The 16819-nt window shown below is 39.7% G+C and overlaps 11 protein-coding genes across 11 annotated transcripts; 5 read left to right on the top strand and 6 right to left on the bottom strand.

Moving 5' to 3' along the window:
* Positions 1-223: 223 nt before the first annotated feature.
* Positions 224-3055, top strand: INP51 (phosphoinositide 5-phosphatase INP51; the record flags this gene model as incomplete). Its single annotated transcript, XM_003646294.1, has 1 exon — positions 224-3055. One exon carries the CDS (start codon positions 224-226, stop codon positions 3053-3055), a length of 2832 nt encoding a protein of 943 aa, XP_003646342.1.
* Positions 3056-3089: 34 nt separating this feature from the next.
* On the bottom strand, positions 3090-3320 carry CMI7 (Cmi7p; the record flags this gene model as incomplete). The annotated part of the gene is made up of 1 exon (XM_003646295.1): positions 3090-3320. One exon carries the CDS (start codon positions 3318-3320, stop codon positions 3090-3092), a length of 231 nt encoding a protein of 76 aa, XP_003646343.1.
* Positions 3321-3582: 262 nt separating this feature from the next.
* WBP1 (dolichyl-diphosphooligosaccharide-protein glycotransferase) lies at positions 3583-4863 on the top strand (the record flags this gene model as incomplete). The annotated part of the gene is made up of 1 exon (XM_003646296.1): positions 3583-4863. The coding sequence occupies one exon, from the start codon at positions 3583-3585 to the stop codon at positions 4861-4863; it is 1281 nt and encodes a 426-aa protein (XP_003646344.1).
* A 91-nt stretch (positions 4864-4954) lies between these two features.
* GIM4 (tubulin-binding prefolding complex subunit GIM4) lies at positions 4955-5374 on the bottom strand (the record flags this gene model as incomplete). The annotated part of the gene is made up of 2 exons (XM_003646297.1): positions 4955-5271; positions 5350-5374. The coding sequence occupies 2 exons, from the start codon at positions 5372-5374 to the stop codon at positions 4955-4957; spliced, it is 342 nt and encodes a 113-aa protein (XP_003646345.1).
* Positions 5375-6144: 770 nt separating this feature from the next.
* Positions 6145-7149, top strand: VAB2 (Vab2p; the record flags this gene model as incomplete). Its single annotated transcript, XM_003646298.1, has 1 exon — positions 6145-7149. The coding sequence occupies one exon, from the start codon at positions 6145-6147 to the stop codon at positions 7147-7149; it is 1005 nt and encodes a 334-aa protein (XP_003646346.1).
* An 89-nt stretch (positions 7150-7238) lies between these two features.
* On the bottom strand, positions 7239-8081 carry CFD1 (iron-sulfur cluster assembly protein CFD1; the record flags this gene model as incomplete). Its single annotated transcript, XM_003646299.1, has 1 exon — positions 7239-8081. One exon carries the CDS (start codon positions 8079-8081, stop codon positions 7239-7241), a length of 843 nt encoding a protein of 280 aa, XP_003646347.1.
* A 302-nt stretch (positions 8082-8383) lies between these two features.
* On the top strand, positions 8384-8827 carry BET1 (Bet1p; the record flags this gene model as incomplete). The annotated part of the gene is made up of 1 exon (XM_003646300.1): positions 8384-8827. The coding sequence occupies one exon, from the start codon at positions 8384-8386 to the stop codon at positions 8825-8827; it is 444 nt and encodes a 147-aa protein (XP_003646348.1).
* A 153-nt stretch (positions 8828-8980) lies between these two features.
* EPS1 (protein disulfide isomerase EPS1) lies at positions 8981-11059 on the bottom strand (the record flags this gene model as incomplete). The annotated part of the gene is made up of 1 exon (XM_003646301.1): positions 8981-11059. The coding sequence occupies one exon, from the start codon at positions 11057-11059 to the stop codon at positions 8981-8983; it is 2079 nt and encodes a 692-aa protein (XP_003646349.1).
* A 412-nt stretch (positions 11060-11471) lies between these two features.
* YIA6 (NAD+ transporter) lies at positions 11472-12656 on the bottom strand (the record flags this gene model as incomplete). Its single annotated transcript, XM_003646302.1, has 1 exon — positions 11472-12656. The coding sequence occupies one exon, from the start codon at positions 12654-12656 to the stop codon at positions 11472-11474; it is 1185 nt and encodes a 394-aa protein (XP_003646350.1).
* Positions 12657-13382: 726 nt separating this feature from the next.
* Positions 13383-13859, top strand: Ecym_4495 (uncharacterized protein; the record flags this gene model as incomplete). Its single annotated transcript, XM_003646303.1, has 1 exon — positions 13383-13859. One exon carries the CDS (start codon positions 13383-13385, stop codon positions 13857-13859), a length of 477 nt encoding a protein of 158 aa, XP_003646351.1.
* Positions 13860-14293: 434 nt separating this feature from the next.
* MIT1 (Mit1p) lies at positions 14294-15967 on the bottom strand (the record flags this gene model as incomplete). The annotated part of the gene is made up of 1 exon (XM_003646304.1): positions 14294-15967. One exon carries the CDS (start codon positions 15965-15967, stop codon positions 14294-14296), a length of 1674 nt encoding a protein of 557 aa, XP_003646352.1.
* Positions 15968-16819: the final 852 nt, after the last annotated feature.

Here is a 16819-nt window from a genome sequence, read left to right on the forward strand (position 1 = left end):
TTAAATAATGTAGTTAATTAATAATAATTCTGAAATAAATATATAAAAGGCCTGCCAGGTAAACAGTAAAGCGATAATATCGACAAAAAAATATTAGTGGCAGCAGATATTAGATCATCATGTGAGCCATAACTGGCACAAAAAATGCCGGATTGTGAAACTAGGTTTGACCGTTAGACTCATTATAATAGAACTAACATAAAGTTCAAGAACTGCATTTGCCATGAAGTTATTTGTTAGAAAATCCCCTAGAGCTATAGCTGTGGCGTCTAACGATTATGTATTGGTGTTTGAAAGATCAAAGGACAATAAAATAGCTCAAGGAAAATCGACTCAGCCTACAATCATAGTGAAGACTATGTCAGAATCTATGCTAGTTGATAACGATTTTCTGGAATGGTCAGCTTTTCCTATCAAAGGTCTTCTTGGTATCATTCAAGTGAAGAGCCTAGTATTTATTGGTTTGATAATTGGGGTTAAAGAGGTAGCTAGGCCACGGTGGAAACATAAGGATGGTAGAATAAGAGGGTTAGAATCTATTTATCAAATTCTTAACGTTAATTTCTATTGTTTGGATTCAGCCGTCTACGACCAATGGCTTTATAATATATCAGAAATTTTCCAGGAGAAGCTTTTAGATGAGCATCCCTGTGGGCCTCTCAAAAAGTTGTTTAGCGATGGCACGTTCTATTATTCTATGGATTTTGATATTACGAATGTATTACAAGAACGGGGACTTAAGAATAGAACTGAAAATATAATTGAACATCAGGAAAAGAAGTTCATTTGGAATATGAACCTCATATCTGAAATTGTGCAACTCCGCGGAAGGATCACGCCAGCTGAATTGCCCGTGTTTGATGGAGGACAGTTTCTTACATTTGTCATCAGAGGTTTTTGTAAAACAATTGCGACTGGCGATCATGAAACACCAACTTCAGTGACATTGATTTCAAAAATGTCTACAGAAGATCATGAGAATAGCTTAGAATTACAAAGTGGCATTGATGATAGCGGTAATGTGTCGAATTTTGTTGAAAGCGAGGTCATCATTCAGACAGATAGCTATTTGTTTGCATATGTGTTAACTAGAGGAGATGTCCCATTATCTTGGGAAGTTGTGGAGGGCCAATTGTTGCACAGTAAGAAAGTGAAGCTAATAAAAAGTCCTGATCGTACTCAATCGTCTTTTGATAAACACTTTGACGAAATGGCATCAAGGTATGGTGATTTGAGTATTGTAAATTTAACCAAGGTCAGGAATTCATCACATGAAGTGTTAAGTTCAGCATATAGGGATTGTGCTGATCTTAAGGGTATTAGATTTACAAGTGTCGATTATTCCGCAGATGTGTTAACAAAATCTCCGCATAAATTATTATATTTCTTGAAACAGGATATTTATGAATTTGGGGCATTTGCGTATGATATTTCCAGGGGCATATACGTTGGCAAACAAACGGGCACGTTTCGTATCAGTGCATTAAATTCCACAGGAAAACCTAATGTAGTTTCAATGACCATAAGCAGAGAGGTATTAGATTTAACTACTGATGAGCTAGATGGCTTTAATGTTACTAATAATTTGATTAAAAGGCATGAAGCACTTTGGGCCGATAATGATTTCTGGTTACAGAGGATCTATAATAAATATCAGAAAAATCCAGCAAAATGTAAAAAACTATATTCATTAATTTTTAGTGTAACATCAAAAGTGCTTCTTTATGATCCATTACATGCTCACATATCCAAATGTTTGAAAAAAGTTAAAAAGGAGTTTACATATGAGAAAGATATAACAATATTTGCTGGTACTTTTAATGTGAATGGTAAACAGAGCAATGGAGAAATACATGAATGGATATTCCCAATAAATACTGATATACCGGATGGTATTGCAGATATGTATATCATAGGCTTACAAGAAGTTGTTGAATTAACGCCGGGCCACATGTTGACAACAGATCCACTCTCGAGACAATTCTGGGAGAAAAAGATACTAAAACAGCTTATTCGGAAAACTCATTCAAAATATATTTGTGCTGGTAGTAATCAACTTGGAGGAGTATTACTTCTACTTTATGTGAGTGAAGCGGAGCACTCAAAGATTAAGCGTATAGAGTGTGATGTTAAAAAAACAGGCTTTGGTGGGATGTCTGCCAATAAAGGTGCAGCTGCTATAAGATTCATGTATTCGACTACAAAGTTTTGTTTTGTTGTTTCGCATTTAGCTGCAGGTTTGGAAAATGTTGAACAAAGACATAGCGATTATAAGACAATTATGAAAAATATTCGGTTTTCCAGAGACGTCCGGATCAAGGATCATGATGGTGTAATATGGATGGGTGACTTTAATTATAGAATTTTGCTTTCAAATGAAGAGGTAAGGAGGGCTATATCAGAAGGTAACTACACAAAGCTATTGGAAAAGGACCAATTGAATCAACAGATGATCGCAGGAGAATCATTCCCATACTTTAATGAAATGGAGATTACATTTCCACCAACCTATAAATTTGATCCTGGTACAAAAACTTATGATACCAGTGAAAAGATGCGCATTCCAGCATGGACAGATAGGATATTAAGTAGGGGTGAGGTTATTAAACCATTATGTTACGGATACGCAGAAAATATAGTGTTTTCTGATCATAGGCCTGTATATGCAACGTTTAAAGCTCGTGTAACTGTTATAGATGAAGAGAAGAGGGCACAACTATCTCGCATCATCCACGATAGACTTAAACAAATGTTTGCTGGACTAAGTGAGGAGGAGAAGGATACGTTCTTAGAGGAAAGTGAATTAATCGTAGACAAAATTGAATTAAAGGGAATATCGCCAGTAGTTTCAAAAATTAAAAAGGTCAAGAAGAAGCTTCCGCCTCCAAGTTCAGATATAAAGAAATGGTGGATTGGTAATGGAAAACAAGTTAAGATTACATTAGATGTAGATCCCGTAAAAGATATGCTCAATCCAAATAGGCCTGTGAATCCATTTCTCCCTAATGACACCAATGACTCATTTATAGTCCCAAGAAATCATCAGGACGGTTGACTGTGCAACAGCCTATTCAAACATAGTTCTTGCGTTAAGTACTTTCATAATAAATATCATCTCGATAATCGCTTTGGCGGTTTTCAAGTAATTCGTTATCCTGACCATTTAACTCCTTCGCAGCAGCTAATAAAGTTTCGATGTTTCCTTCTAGTTGGTCAAGCATCCTTTCCATTCTTTCTGCTGTCTCCTCTCCTTCCTTTAACTTCTGGAATGCCTCCAGGAAATCAGAAGTTGATGCACCATCCTTACTAGCGACTGTCATTATGTATTACCTTTAAAGTTGCTCTGCATAAAACTCACTTTAACGGGTTTACTAATCTGTCTAGCGATGGGAAATGATGGCTGTAGCAGGTGTATTGCTGTGTGTATAAGTAAGCAAATGAATGACTTTCAAATAAAACATACATACGCTTAAAAAAAGTTAAAAGGTGGCCAATCCGATCAGCAGGTAGTTGCACATTACAAGCAAAGTAATACAGTGAGAATCACACCAAAAACAACTTGTTAAATCAAGCAGGTGTGCCATGTTGAAATTGTTTTTTATAAATTTGCTATGCATAGTCCTTTGGGCACACGCATTGCCTGTTCATGGTGTTAAAACGCTACTGCTGTATGATTCCAAAATTACGGATTTGAATGAATATTCGAAACTGTTTGCTACTTTGCAGAAAAGATCATACAAGATTGAATTTGTTGCGATAGATGATTCCAATGATCAATTCAAGCTCTACGATGGTGAGAAGAGGCTATATGACAACTTAATTTTGTTCCCAACCAAAAGCAGAACGATCAGCAGCAACTTTGACGTGAGCACTTTATTAAATTTCTCTGAAGATGGCGGAGACGTCTTGACAATTACAAGTCCTGGTGGTTTAAATGATGCTGTTCGTATATACTTGAACCAATTGGGGATTTATCCAAGCCCAAGGGATTCGAAATTGGTCGATTACTTTCAGAAAGGTGCAAGTGATGTTATTTCGATTTCAACAAGTGAAGTCTTAAACAGAAACGTTTTTTCTGAACCTTCAATGGAACTCGTTTATTCTGGTTCGTCTGCTTTGTTGGGTAATGGTGAATTACTAGTACCAATATTAGCAGCCCCTAGAACTTCATTCAATACCAACAACAAAGGAGACCGCTGGACTGTTGGTTCACAGGGTTATCTAATCGCTGGGTTTCAAAGTTTAAACAATGCAAGAACTGTTTGGATCGGAAGTGATTCTTTTTTGAAAGACGATGTGTTCAATTCCAACGGTTTGTTCATTGAAGATTTAATAAAGTGGAATTTCAGAGAGAAGGCTGTTATTAAGAGTGTTGGTTTCTCCCATTCACATTCTAATGGAATTTCATACGATGAACATCCTTATAAGGTTAGAGATTCAATCGTTTACGAAGTCGGTTTTTCAGAATGGAACGGGTCTGATTGGGTCCCCTTCATTACAGATGATGTGCAATTTGAATTACGTATGATTGACCCATATTATCGCCTTACTCTGAATGCCAGTAGGCAAACTAAAGACATCCAGTACTACACTACAGGCGAATTTAAATTGCCAGACCACCATGGCGTTTTCACCTTTTTGACGGATTATAGAAGATCTGGGTTATCTTATGTAACAGAAAAGGATGTTAAAGCAATTCGACATCTGGCAAACGATGAATATCCAAGGAGTTATAAAATCACAAACGCATGGGTATATCTATCATCGATTTTCTCTGTGATTTTCCTGTTTTCGATGTTCTTGCTTGTCTATATGAATGCTCCAATTACTGAGAACGTTGGCGTAGAAAAGAAGAATAACTAGTCAAGGCAAATAAATACTGTTTTTTTTTAAATAAATACTGAGAATATATATATACGCAGCCTACAATATTATCAATTTTACTTAATAAAACCTATTGCCTGAGAATTTGGATCTTATTATCTTTCTTCCATTTTTCGAACTCATTTGCTATCTTTATTAACTCAGCTTTCATAGTTGAAATAGTAGTTGAAATCTTTTCTTTCTTGGTCTCTAATATTGGAATAGTACTTACTACATCGGTTTCCACCAGAGCACCCCCTACCATTCTGTAGCATTTCCTTGTATCTTCAGTGGTTTTCAGGGTGGAAAGCACAATTTCGTGTTCCTCTTTATCATTGCCTAGCTCAATTATTTTGGTTTGCAGTTCTTCTAAAGTCTGCTTGTACTCGTTGTACTTGATTTGAAGTACTGCAGATAATGATAGTTAGTTTCTGCATTCCATTAAACCAAAAAAGGAGAGTCAATAAAAGCTATCACCAAACATACCATTAGATCTTTGTTCCACAGACATGATGGTCTTTTCCTGTCGAACGAACCTCGTTATGTAGGTGAAAGTGCCTGAAGTTCAACAAGGCTGGCTAAGCAAGACTTTTCTTTGTAGGTTTTTAAATTCGTGCGCATCTCTGCACAGAATGAGAGGGGGCTTGTGCAACAAAAATGGTTATAAAGCATAAAGAGCTTTCAATAACAACCAAGAATGCTTCTGTAAACTATGGATACTAATACTTATGGATGTTAGTTTTTATATACCTTCGACGGTCGTTGTCCTTCGTACAAACGATTGAAAACCTCAACATGGAAGTGAAAAGATAATTGACCATTAATAATTGATAATTGATAATTGATTGATTACTGTTTTGAAGAAGTGATATATATATGAAATAAACATTTTACATAGATCAATTAAGATCTCACAATAAATATGTAATCTTTCACCTTTTTTGAATATATCTATCTGTATTAAAGTTTAAATACGCAGTTTCAGATACAAAACCTGGCTGCATAGTTGAAGAAAGTAATGACAAATAATTCTCAATGCATATAATCAACAAAGCAAAACTATATAAGACTCAACAAGTTCCAAACAGCTGAATACTGCTCAGCATTTTAACCAGGCAGTTCAATTAGAAGTTACGGAAGTGTATTTGTCGTGACGGATGACAAGCGATATCGAATGTTATTGTGAAAGGTTCGCGGCAACCGTCTATTTAAACAACTTACAGACATGGCAGGTTAGTCTCTACATAAAGCCTTGAATTAGAATGGGAGGTGGTATAGAGCATGAGTTTTCTATTTTCCGGGGACCCAAGAAATCTTAAGAGGAGAATAAGGCATGATTTTATACCTATTAAGGGTTCTGAGGTTTATAAACAGCTAAATTCCCTTGCAGCATTACCATCGTGCAAAGAATTGAGGCAGGATAATATATTCAAGATTGTTTCCAATGAAATCCGGCAGGTTAAGTCAGATATTCAGGGTATTCAAACACGTGTGAATGCTGAGGTGGATGCTGAAAAGGAGCAGGCGGATCAACTGAATCAAAAGTTAAGAACTTCTGCTTATAAAATTGATCATACTGCCAAAAGGGTGTTTAGACTGCGTTACAAGCACGAGAACAACACAAAAAAACAAATTATGGAGCTAGATACATACATTGACAGTATTGATCAAAGTCTTAAAGAGTGCCAAGATATTGTAAATGAGGTCATAAGTGACCTGAGCAATGTTGATTTAAGATTACCCGAGAAAGAACGGCTACTCAGCAATCAGCAGTTGAACGAAAGGCATTATCCACTGTTATATAACATATTTCGTGGCAAATTTCCCTCAAAGTTTCAATCCATTCAAATGTTAAAGTCTAATGATTCTTCAGAGATCGAAATACGTCCCCCCGTTACTGAAATATACGCTGATTCTTGCGGGGTAGAAGTTTCTAAAAGGGATTACAAAGGTAATTTACAAACAAATCAGTCCACACCACTAGGGCTGGGTATAGAAATGGAAGATGAATTTTACAGTCCGAAAAGTCCTAAGTTCTTTGCGATTCAAGGATCATCATGCTTGGGAAGTTTAGAGCGTTCTGGTTGCAAGAAAAGTACAACAGGGTATTCTTCCAATTCTCCTAATCTTGATAGCGCTACAAGAGACGTGATTCCAGACAAAATTTTAATGCCCAGGTTCCAACGAGTGGCAGCCCCCCAGACTGCTACAACCCTCGAAAATGTCCAAATTACTGAGCCCTTTGTGGCCGTGTCAGCTAAGAACGAGGATCCAACTAGTAAATGAAACTTTGTCCAATTTTTTTAATGAACTACAATGGTTTAATATATATATATCTATATATATCTATATATATAAAGCTCTTGCGGCCAGTATTAACACCTAGGTGGTATGCCGTGCTCAATAATCTTCCCTATTATATTATTAAATATTGGGTATAGTGCCGATTTCTCGTACAACTCAACAAGTGTCTCTCCTAAAGTAGTTTGATTTTCTATTAGCTCCACAAATGTAGGATCTATGGGCACATTGCCCAAATAGGGCACCTCAAGAAGATCCGCCAACTTCTTAGCACCACCGCTTGAGAATATGTTCGTGCATTCGGCACAGTGTGGACATACAAAGCCAGACATGTTTTCAATAATTCCCAAAATCTTAAACCCTACCTTTATGCAAAAATTAATTTCTTTCTTGACATCGGCAACGGCCACATTCTGTGGAGTAGATACCACTATAACTCCGTCTGGCCTCTCATATCTTAGCTGCTCTGCAATAGAAATGTGCTCATCTGACGTCCCAGGCGGCGTATCAATCAAAAGATAATCTAATTCACCCCAACAAACATCCGAAATAAACTGGTTAATCATAGCAGTTTTCTTAGGCCCTCTCCACACAACACTATCACCTCTATCGTTCAGTAAAAACCCCAAAGACATTAATTGTAAGCTGCCTTTTTCCGATGACCCCGGCACTGCAACAGGCATCCACCCTTTTTCCGTCTGATAAACCGATTTCCCCTCCATACCAAACATACGAGGAAGTGATGGACCCGTAAGATCTATGTCTAAAATACCGACTTTAAACCCCATGCTTGCTAGAGTTAGCCCAACTTGCGTAGTTACCGAACTCTTACCAACACCACCTTTTCCCGACAAAATAAGTAAAATATGCTTGACTCTGGCAAGAGATGCCGCCTCTATAACCTCACGAGTACTCATAATTGTAGCTGCCACCCAGAATGACTATATAAATGAACTGTGTACCCACTTTTGGAACATTTGGTGATGATTATAATTAAATAAATGAACTGAAGGCCTGGATGAATATTTAATAATCACTAAAAACGGAAAACACTCAGCTCGCATAATATACGATCAACATAAGAAGGGAAGAGGTTGTAGAACAGCTTCGCTGGTATTATTAAAGTTAGAACAGCAAAAGGGTATTAATTAATACTAAATATTATCATTTCTCAAGTTTATACTTAAAACGAAGGATTAGATATACAAAATTCTTTAGGATGAACGCCAGGTCGGATCATAGTACTGTTCATCAAAGAACGCAGCTGTTTGGACCAGAATTTAGCAAACCTGTTGAAAGGTCCAGATCACCGTTTAACAATGGTAGCCATCAGAACAACAGCAATAACAATATTAATGGGTCACTTGACTATTCACAGTCGATGCTAGCACAATTAGAATCTCAAAGTGATGCGGAGGTCGGTATTATGAGTGAGAAACTCAAGGCATTAAAAAACTTATCTCTAAGGATGGGAGAAGAGATTCGTGGCAGTAGCCATACGCTAGATGAATTAGGAAACACTTTTGAGCAGGGATCTGTTAAGCTGAAGCGTACATTCAATAAGATGATGATAATGGCAAAAAAATCTAAGATTAGCATTAAAACTTGGTTACTGATTTTTTTTTCAGTAGGTGTTTTATTCTTCTATGTGTGGATTCGATAAATGGTAATAAAAACAAAAAAATACGAAGGAAATGAGTAGAGTGTACTACTGTTATATCTTTGTTAAACTTTAGAGGGTCATAATGTATACATTTAATATCACCAATTGGAGTTTCAAAGGCGGCTCATTATTCGTTGGGTGCACATATTCATATTAATCTTTAAGTCTTCTACGCTTTCCCAGCAAACCAGCTGAATCTCTTTTAGCGAAATATCTTCTACGAGTCTTATGTTTTCTGTACAAGCTAGGGGATTTAAGGGCAGTGAAGACTACACATAAAGTGCACAACCAACCAAGGAGTCCAAATTGATGAACTTTGTCCAGGAATCTTAAGTGATGACCAAAGGGAGAGTTTATCAATAGTTGGCGAACGACTTGTTTCGGCTTTGATTCAGGGAAAATCAACGCTTTTAGGGTCGCCTTCATGTAGGTAGGGGAATCAGTCGTCAAAGGCTGCCCAAAGGGATCCGTGTCATAATAAAACTTTTTATTCAGTTTATTAACGATGAGAACATCACCGTTTTTATAATAACGCTTGTTTATATTTAGACCAAGTTTATTCAGAAGTATCCGGTTATCATGAATATCGACATAAGCAAGCAGCACTTTGTGCCTATCTCTTAAAATCAGTTGCTGAATGCTATCTTCATCAAAGTATTCTTCATCCTTGCTCGATTGTGGTACACCACTTTGCTCTTCAAAGCTCTTATAATTGTTATCTTGCCTAATTTTCTCGAAGTCATGATACGAAACAAGGAAACTGATCAGATAGCTTTTGCTAGCCGCCTTTGAAGCAGAATTCCCGGTGTCAACAAGTTGAATGGCCAATTCATCATAAACATCTCCATGAAACTCTATTAGTTGTTTGAAGTTATCTAGTTTTAACTCATTGACCATGGGCAAAGAATTTTGCTCTATCCAATTGTTCAATGTTTTAACATCTTCGTAATTTCCATAGAATACATTAGGAACCAGACTACCCTGTTTGAACATAAAGAAACTTTGATGCTTAGATAATGTCATCAAGTCCAAATATTGTTTATTTGCAAGTTTTTCTGGTTCTGAGCTATTGTAATTAATTTGCTTAATCATTTCATAGTAGTTTTGCTGAACCAACCTTGGCAAATTTGCAGCACTTTTGTATAAATAAACTCCTGGTAAACCACTTAGTAATTTACACAAGGAACTTAGAACTTTCAAATTTTCTCCACCAGATGACTTATAGTCTTGGTACAAAACAAGGAAGGTTTTCCCGCTATCAAATATGTCATTTGGTTTTCCAACTTCAATTGGTTTACGTATCATTTCGTTCAGCTCAAGCTCAGTAATGGATGGAAATTGAGAGTTAGAATACGTCCTAGATGCGAATTCTGCCAAATCTGACGGATCAAAAGAAGATCCCTTATACATTATAATGTTATCTTCTCCATGGCCAGGTAACATAAGAGCTACTGCCGGAAATACACCGCCACTGTGTCTTCTTGAGTCTACTAAATGATCCAATTTCAATTTTTTGCATGGAGTTGAATCTTTCATGCAATTATAATGAGCAATATCGATATCTTTTACCGCCCTTAAATTAGACAGAGTTTTCCAATTTGCCTGGTAATTGGTACATTTTGCACAATTAGCAAACGATAATCTTTTACTCATGTTTTTCAAATTTTCCGATGGCCAAAAGGAAATCAATACTGGCTTTTCACCTCTTCCTTCAATATATGAGGATAGCTGTTCAGAATTAAGCATAAGGCTTCTACTAGTCTCTGAAACGGAAAGCAAGTTTTCCTTTCTTATTGCTTCGTCTTTCATAAATTTAATAAAATTTTCCTGATTTCTTAATGACGACCTAGGATAATCTTGAATGAATCCTCCAGGTCCATACAACTTGATACTGGGATAAGCTTTAATATTCTCTTGGTTACAGAGATCACCACTTTCAAGGCAATTTACCCTCTCCATCGAAATACCTAACTTCATACCTTCTGCATGGAAGCTCTTCCAAGTATCCTCCCATTTGGGTGCCAAAAGAAGACACTGAGGGCAAGTTGGACTAAAAAACTCAACTAAATGTAGGTTCTTAGACATCGTATCCTCAAAGTTTCTAACAGTAAGAGGTGGTGGAATTTGTGAAACTTCTTGATCTTCAGGTGTATCAGGAGTAATTACGGTATCCTCAGCGTAGGCAAAAGAAGCCAACAGAGAAACCAACCATAATACCAGAGAACACTTCATAACCCTTCAATAGTTCGAGCAATCAAATCAAATGTTTAAATCCTTATCGTCTTCGCTCAGTATCTTGAAGAACATTACTAGTAAAACTGGATGTTTGATTTCTGGAGTTGATCTTACCGTTCATAAAAGGTGCGGTTCCGTTTCGCTTTCACCCTCCCTGGTTACGTAAAAAAATTGAGCCTAAATAGAGTTAATAGTTTAAATACGATGGATAAACACATCTTATTGAAGTATATTATATCAGTATTTGATTGTGAAGTAGTCTAGTGAGAAAGTAGAAATCAGTCAGTGTTCAGTTTTCACATATGACCGCTTCGTGAAGGTATAATCAATGGATCAGTTATTGTACACTATGCCTATCTGTGTAGCGTATATTTAAAACGTTAAAAACAAGATAGGATGCGATCTGGGATCATGACTGAAGAGTATTGTTCCACAACCTGATATATTTGCGGAAGTACTCGAAAGAAACTAATGTTACAGCGGACGTAGGGAGTGTTCTGGCTATGTTCGTGGTGAAGCCTGAATAAAAGCCGATGAAACCTTCATTTACGTAAAGCTTGGAAATCATACTAAGAACCCCAGAATGCAACCCTGTTGCTCTGATCTGCATTCTGGTTCTCAATATTTCATGTGGATAAGTAATTGTGCTGGCAACCATTTTTGATATACATGATGCAACAATCAAGCGACCTAGATGCAGGTTGTGGCCCAACTGATCCAGATCACCTGTAGTCGGTGCGTTATAGTGCAACCAGCACTTTAACTGTTCATAGACAGGGAAATGAATTGCAACGTGGAAAAGCCCAAAGAGTGAGGGCACAAGACCAGAATAGAATACTTTTAAACCCTCTAATCGATACATCTTTCTGAACGCATCCAATGTACCGTTATAGTACACAGAAAAATACTTTTTGTTCGACTGAATCATCAATCTTGTTTTAACAACCCATATCGGATTTGTCAATGCAGTGGTAATCGCCCCTGCGGTCAACGCAGACGCAGAGTTCGCCATAAAATCATTCATGAAGACAGCGGGATAACGTTTCTTACATCTTTCATATATCGAAAAGTATATCATCCATGTAGGAAAATATCCTAAAACTATAGGAACCAACCCTTTGTAAAGACCTCTATAACTCTCGTCCTTCACTATCCTACTAAGCGTACCCAAAATCCCACTGTAATACCTTGAATTAGAAAGCAACCCTTGAGCTTGTAACCTTGTCTTCGCTACATCTAATGGACAAACAATAATCCCGGATATAAACCCTGCAAGTGCTCCAGAGAGCGCCGTAATCTCCGTTTCCTCTAGTCTTCTAGATAATAAAGGCAGCTGTTTACCCTTGTTGTTATCATCCCCTCCTCCCATAGATCCCGATGAATACGCCTCACCACCATCTGGCACATCCTCAAGCACGCTTACAGAAGAAAGCGGTGTGCAACAATCTGGTGCCAAAATATCATCCATGTTAATTATTCTTCTTTCCCCGCCTCCACCCTCCGCAGTCCGCACACCTGACACAAGTTGTTCCATTGTAGAGCTAAGCTGATCCGACTTCACTACGCCATTCTCTTCCATTATACTTGCTTTCATCCACCAAGCTCTATCCTCCAACCCGATCCAATCCCTGTTCTATAATTCTAAGCTAGAATCCCTTTTCAACTACTTTCTTGATCAACAATCAACTTTTTGAGAAAAAATAACCAAAAAAACAGAATCAACTTCTAAAATCAGATAAATTAATAATTTTAAAAAAGAACAAAATAGTAATTCCTGCTTTCTCTCTGAAGTAACAGCTATTATAATTGCTGATAATTACCATTTATCAATTTTACGGTGACAATGTTCCCAATGAATTTTTTTTTTTGGAATTTGGCGATGTGTTTATAATTGTCTTGTTGTCTGTGCTCTGTTTCGCTTCGACTTGCTTCATCCATCGTTCCATCCAACGTTGGTCATGTCCATCGTTGATTCATCCGGTTCCACATTTTTTCTGTTTTGGGTCTATCTATATACCTATTTATCTGACTGGTTGATTGAGTCTGTAAAAATCATATTGGTGGGCTAGTTGGGGAGTGTCATGGTCGATGATCATTGTGAGTGTCAGGGACAATAATGCCGCATAATGCTTATCATTCGGTTGGTTTTTTTGAGGCAGCAGCAGCAGCAGTTGTTGCGAGCTGGTGGGCTGTCTATTACAGGCCATTAGGTTGGGGCGACGCTCGTTCGACTAGTTTGAAGAAATTGGAGTGCGACGGTGATGCCATGTATGAATGATAGGAGGAAAGTCATCATCATCATCATCATTATTATTATTTGATGCTTTTTTACATACAAGATGGATTTATGCACACTAAAAAAAATCAAGGGTTGGAAGAAGTTGTGACAGGTGACGGAAAACTGCGCCTTGCAGATGATGGTAGGGGCTTTTTAAAATTGTGGGAAAGTAGTGGTAGTGGGCGTCCTACGTTTGAAACGGAAAGTGAACAAAGATATGTGTGGAAAAAAATCATGCAGAAATGGAAAGGAGGCGAGCCTGAATGGGAGCTAGTTTCCAAGAGATCTATAGGCAGAGAATTCTGGCTGGACCGACAGAAGGAAGCATGTGGGTGGAGCGCGGGGGGGGGGAAGGGAACGGAATATAGTAAGGATGGTTTAGGTTTACGAAAAACCCTCCCCCAAGTGCATGATGCACATTGCACACTGGTCATACATATACAAGGAATAGCTTACTTCTATATAGAATACAGTGCGAGTGTGATAAAAAAACAAAGGATATCTGTCAAAGAGTGTTAAAATTTGTTGTGAAAGATTAAGACGGACCCAAAAAAGGTCAATCATATGGGGAAAAGACCAGCCATCACATGCCCAAATAAAGAGGGTTGTTGATATATGAAGACAACACACCAACCGGGTTAATTGATGTTGAAATATGCTTAATTCTGTGAAAGAGTAAGTAAGTAAGTGAATGTGTTTCGGGCGCATGCGAGTTGAGCCTGTGTCGTGGTGTTCGATATTTTTTTTCTTTTCTAAATTTTCTTTTCAGTTTGTCAATAATTTCTCAGACAATTTGGCATTTGGCATCTGGGGTCTCCTTACCAGGCTGGGTCTTGGGTTAAGGTGCTGACTTTCCTTGACTTTCCCTTTTCTTTTTTGCTCACTCGTTTTGTAGTCCTCTCCTCTGATTTCATCTTTTCTATTTTTTCTTTCTTTCTCTCCAGGTATTTTTATTACCGTTTATCATCTATGAGACCCGTTGGATTACTGCCACCACCACCACCACCAATGTTTGCGTTGTTAGCGGTGGAAAAGGGAGCGCCCGTTTGAAATTGTTGTTCCTGTTGCGCCTCATAGTTGTACATGTGTTGAGGAATGATGTTAATTTTTGGGGGGGACGTTGGCACTACCTGAGAATTGAAAGGGAGCTGAGGCGTCCCGCCTACACCGTATCTTGAAACGGTGTACATTGGCGGGGACTGGACGTACTGCTGCATATTGTACGCGGGATACGAGATGTATGACGTGCAGCTTGAGGCTGAAGGGATGGTGGAATGCTGCTGGAGCTGAGGTTGCTGAATAGGAGGTGCAGCTGCTTGAGCTTGGGGGGCCGCCCCGTGGGGGAAGGGCAGAGGTAGTTGAATGCCACTAGGCTTTTGCTGATCAGGTGGGAATAAAGTTCCCGGGTGGGGCAAAAATTGTCCGTGGGGCTGTTGCTGTTGTTGCTGCTGCTGTTGCTGAGAGACACTGGCTGCAGTAGTTGCTGCTGTGCCAACAGACGCCGCAGTCATTTGAGACATGTCGACGGTTGTGCTGGTTGAGCTTGAGGCGGCCCTCCTCTGTTGCTGCTGCTCATCCTCCTGGTGTTGTTGCTCCTGCTCCTGATGCGATTGATCGTGATGCTGTTGCGACTGCTGTCGCTGGGGTTGCTGCTGTTGGTATAGATGCATGTTGTGGTTCGGCTGGGTGTAATAGCTGTAATTATGGTGCAACGGCGCGGCCTTGGGGCTGTTTTGCTGCAAAGCGGAATAGTAGCTGGAACCGTAATACTGCGGTTGTGGTTGCGGCGCCGGTTGCTGCTGCCGGTGGTGGTGCCGATGGTGCGCACTGGGAAGCTGAGCCAGACTCTGATATGCAGGCTGGCTCAGCGCCATCGCGGGACCAGCTGCTGCCAGGTATCCGCCAGGAACCGCCGCGGCGGCGTTGCTGCTGCCGCCGCCGGTTCCAGCCCCCTGCCCACTGGCACTCCGCGAGTTGCCAACCGATGAACTGTCCAGCGCCGAAATCAACTCCCGGCACGACCGCACCTGGCTGAAGAACGGCGAGTTGGAAGGCTTAACCAACTTACCCGCCTCAACGTCATCGGCCGTATAGTACGAGATAATATGCACGGTCTCCACACGCGAAGCGCGCTTCAACTTCAACGACATAGTTTTCTTCACCAACCCCCCGGGCTTAAAAGCATACGAGTTATTCAGAGAACCAACCAACGCCTTGGAAACCATACTGCTGCCGGCGGCACCGCCGCCGGCGCCCTGCTCGTCGGACACATCCATCGAATCCTCACGGCCGCCGCCTCGACCAGCAACAATCCCACCATAACCATGCTGCGGGGTATTTCCATTGCCACCGATGCTACCGCTGTTCTGCTTGTCCAGTTCCCTGTACACCAGAAACTTACCCATGATCCTCGAGGGAGACCACGACACTCCGTCCGTCCATCGCTTGATCCCCGACTTCTCCTCGATGAAAACAAAAACATTGCCTGAAACTATCAGCTGCGGCCGCTCGATCTCGTACGGCCGCCTAGAAACCGGATTCAACTTCCCATCCAACACGGCCTGAGCAAGCAGCAGGGCGTCTGCGTTCGTCTCTATATACCCATGATAGCTTGGCACCACCTCCATGGCGTTCTATAGTCCACTAAAAAATAAAAAATAATAAAACAAGGCCTGTGTCCTGGACCTAACCTGACCTGACCTGACCTTTATTTTTGAATTTTTTTCTGGTGAAAACGACCTTTTCGTAACGAAAGGTGGAGAGAGGGGAACGAGAGCGAGTGGGAGAGAGAGGAGGGGGGTGCGGGTGGGGTGGGGTGGTAAACGGCCTACAACTCCTGATCCAATTTATTTATTTCAAATCCGGACCTAACTACCAGCAGTCAAACAAAAAGCCAAGGAAAAAAAACCTGACAGGGGTGGGGAGCAGGAGCTTTTGAAATAAAGGAGAAATTCGTCCCAGGAGAAGGAAAAAAAATTGAAAAAAAAGACGATGCGATTTTTTAATACGTGAAAGCGCGAGGGAGGAGGAGGCGGGAAAAGCTGAGAGGAATAGCTGGTCGACTGGCTGACTAATGGATAGGAAAAAGTAATATTATGGTAATAGTTCTTTTCTCCCTTTCCTTTAAGATTTATATCCAAAAAAACCTCCTGCCAGGAGAGAAAGAGAGAGAGAGAGTGTGTGTGTGTGTATGTGAAAAAAGCGTGCGAATAAAACAAAGCTGACGACGACGACGACGAGGAACGGGCAAACGACAAACGACGACAGTAATACAAGGAGGGGCGAGGAGGAGGACAGAAAAAAGTAAAAAAATAAATAGGATTTTTCAAGATCGAGATCGAGATCGAGATCGAGATCTAGATTTTGAGACAGAAATAAACACTCCGAACGACAGTGACCACCAGTTGGAAATCAAAAGCAGGAAAAAAACAAATTACGAAGGAGCGAAGAGAGGAGAGAGCGAAAGAGAAGAAAACCTA

Source organism: Eremothecium cymbalariae, chromosome 4, assembly GCF_000235365.1.
Source record: "Eremothecium cymbalariae DBVPG#7215 chromosome 4, complete sequence".
NCBI classification, from domain to species: domain Eukaryota; kingdom Fungi; phylum Ascomycota; class Saccharomycetes; order Saccharomycetales; family Saccharomycetaceae; genus Eremothecium; species Eremothecium cymbalariae.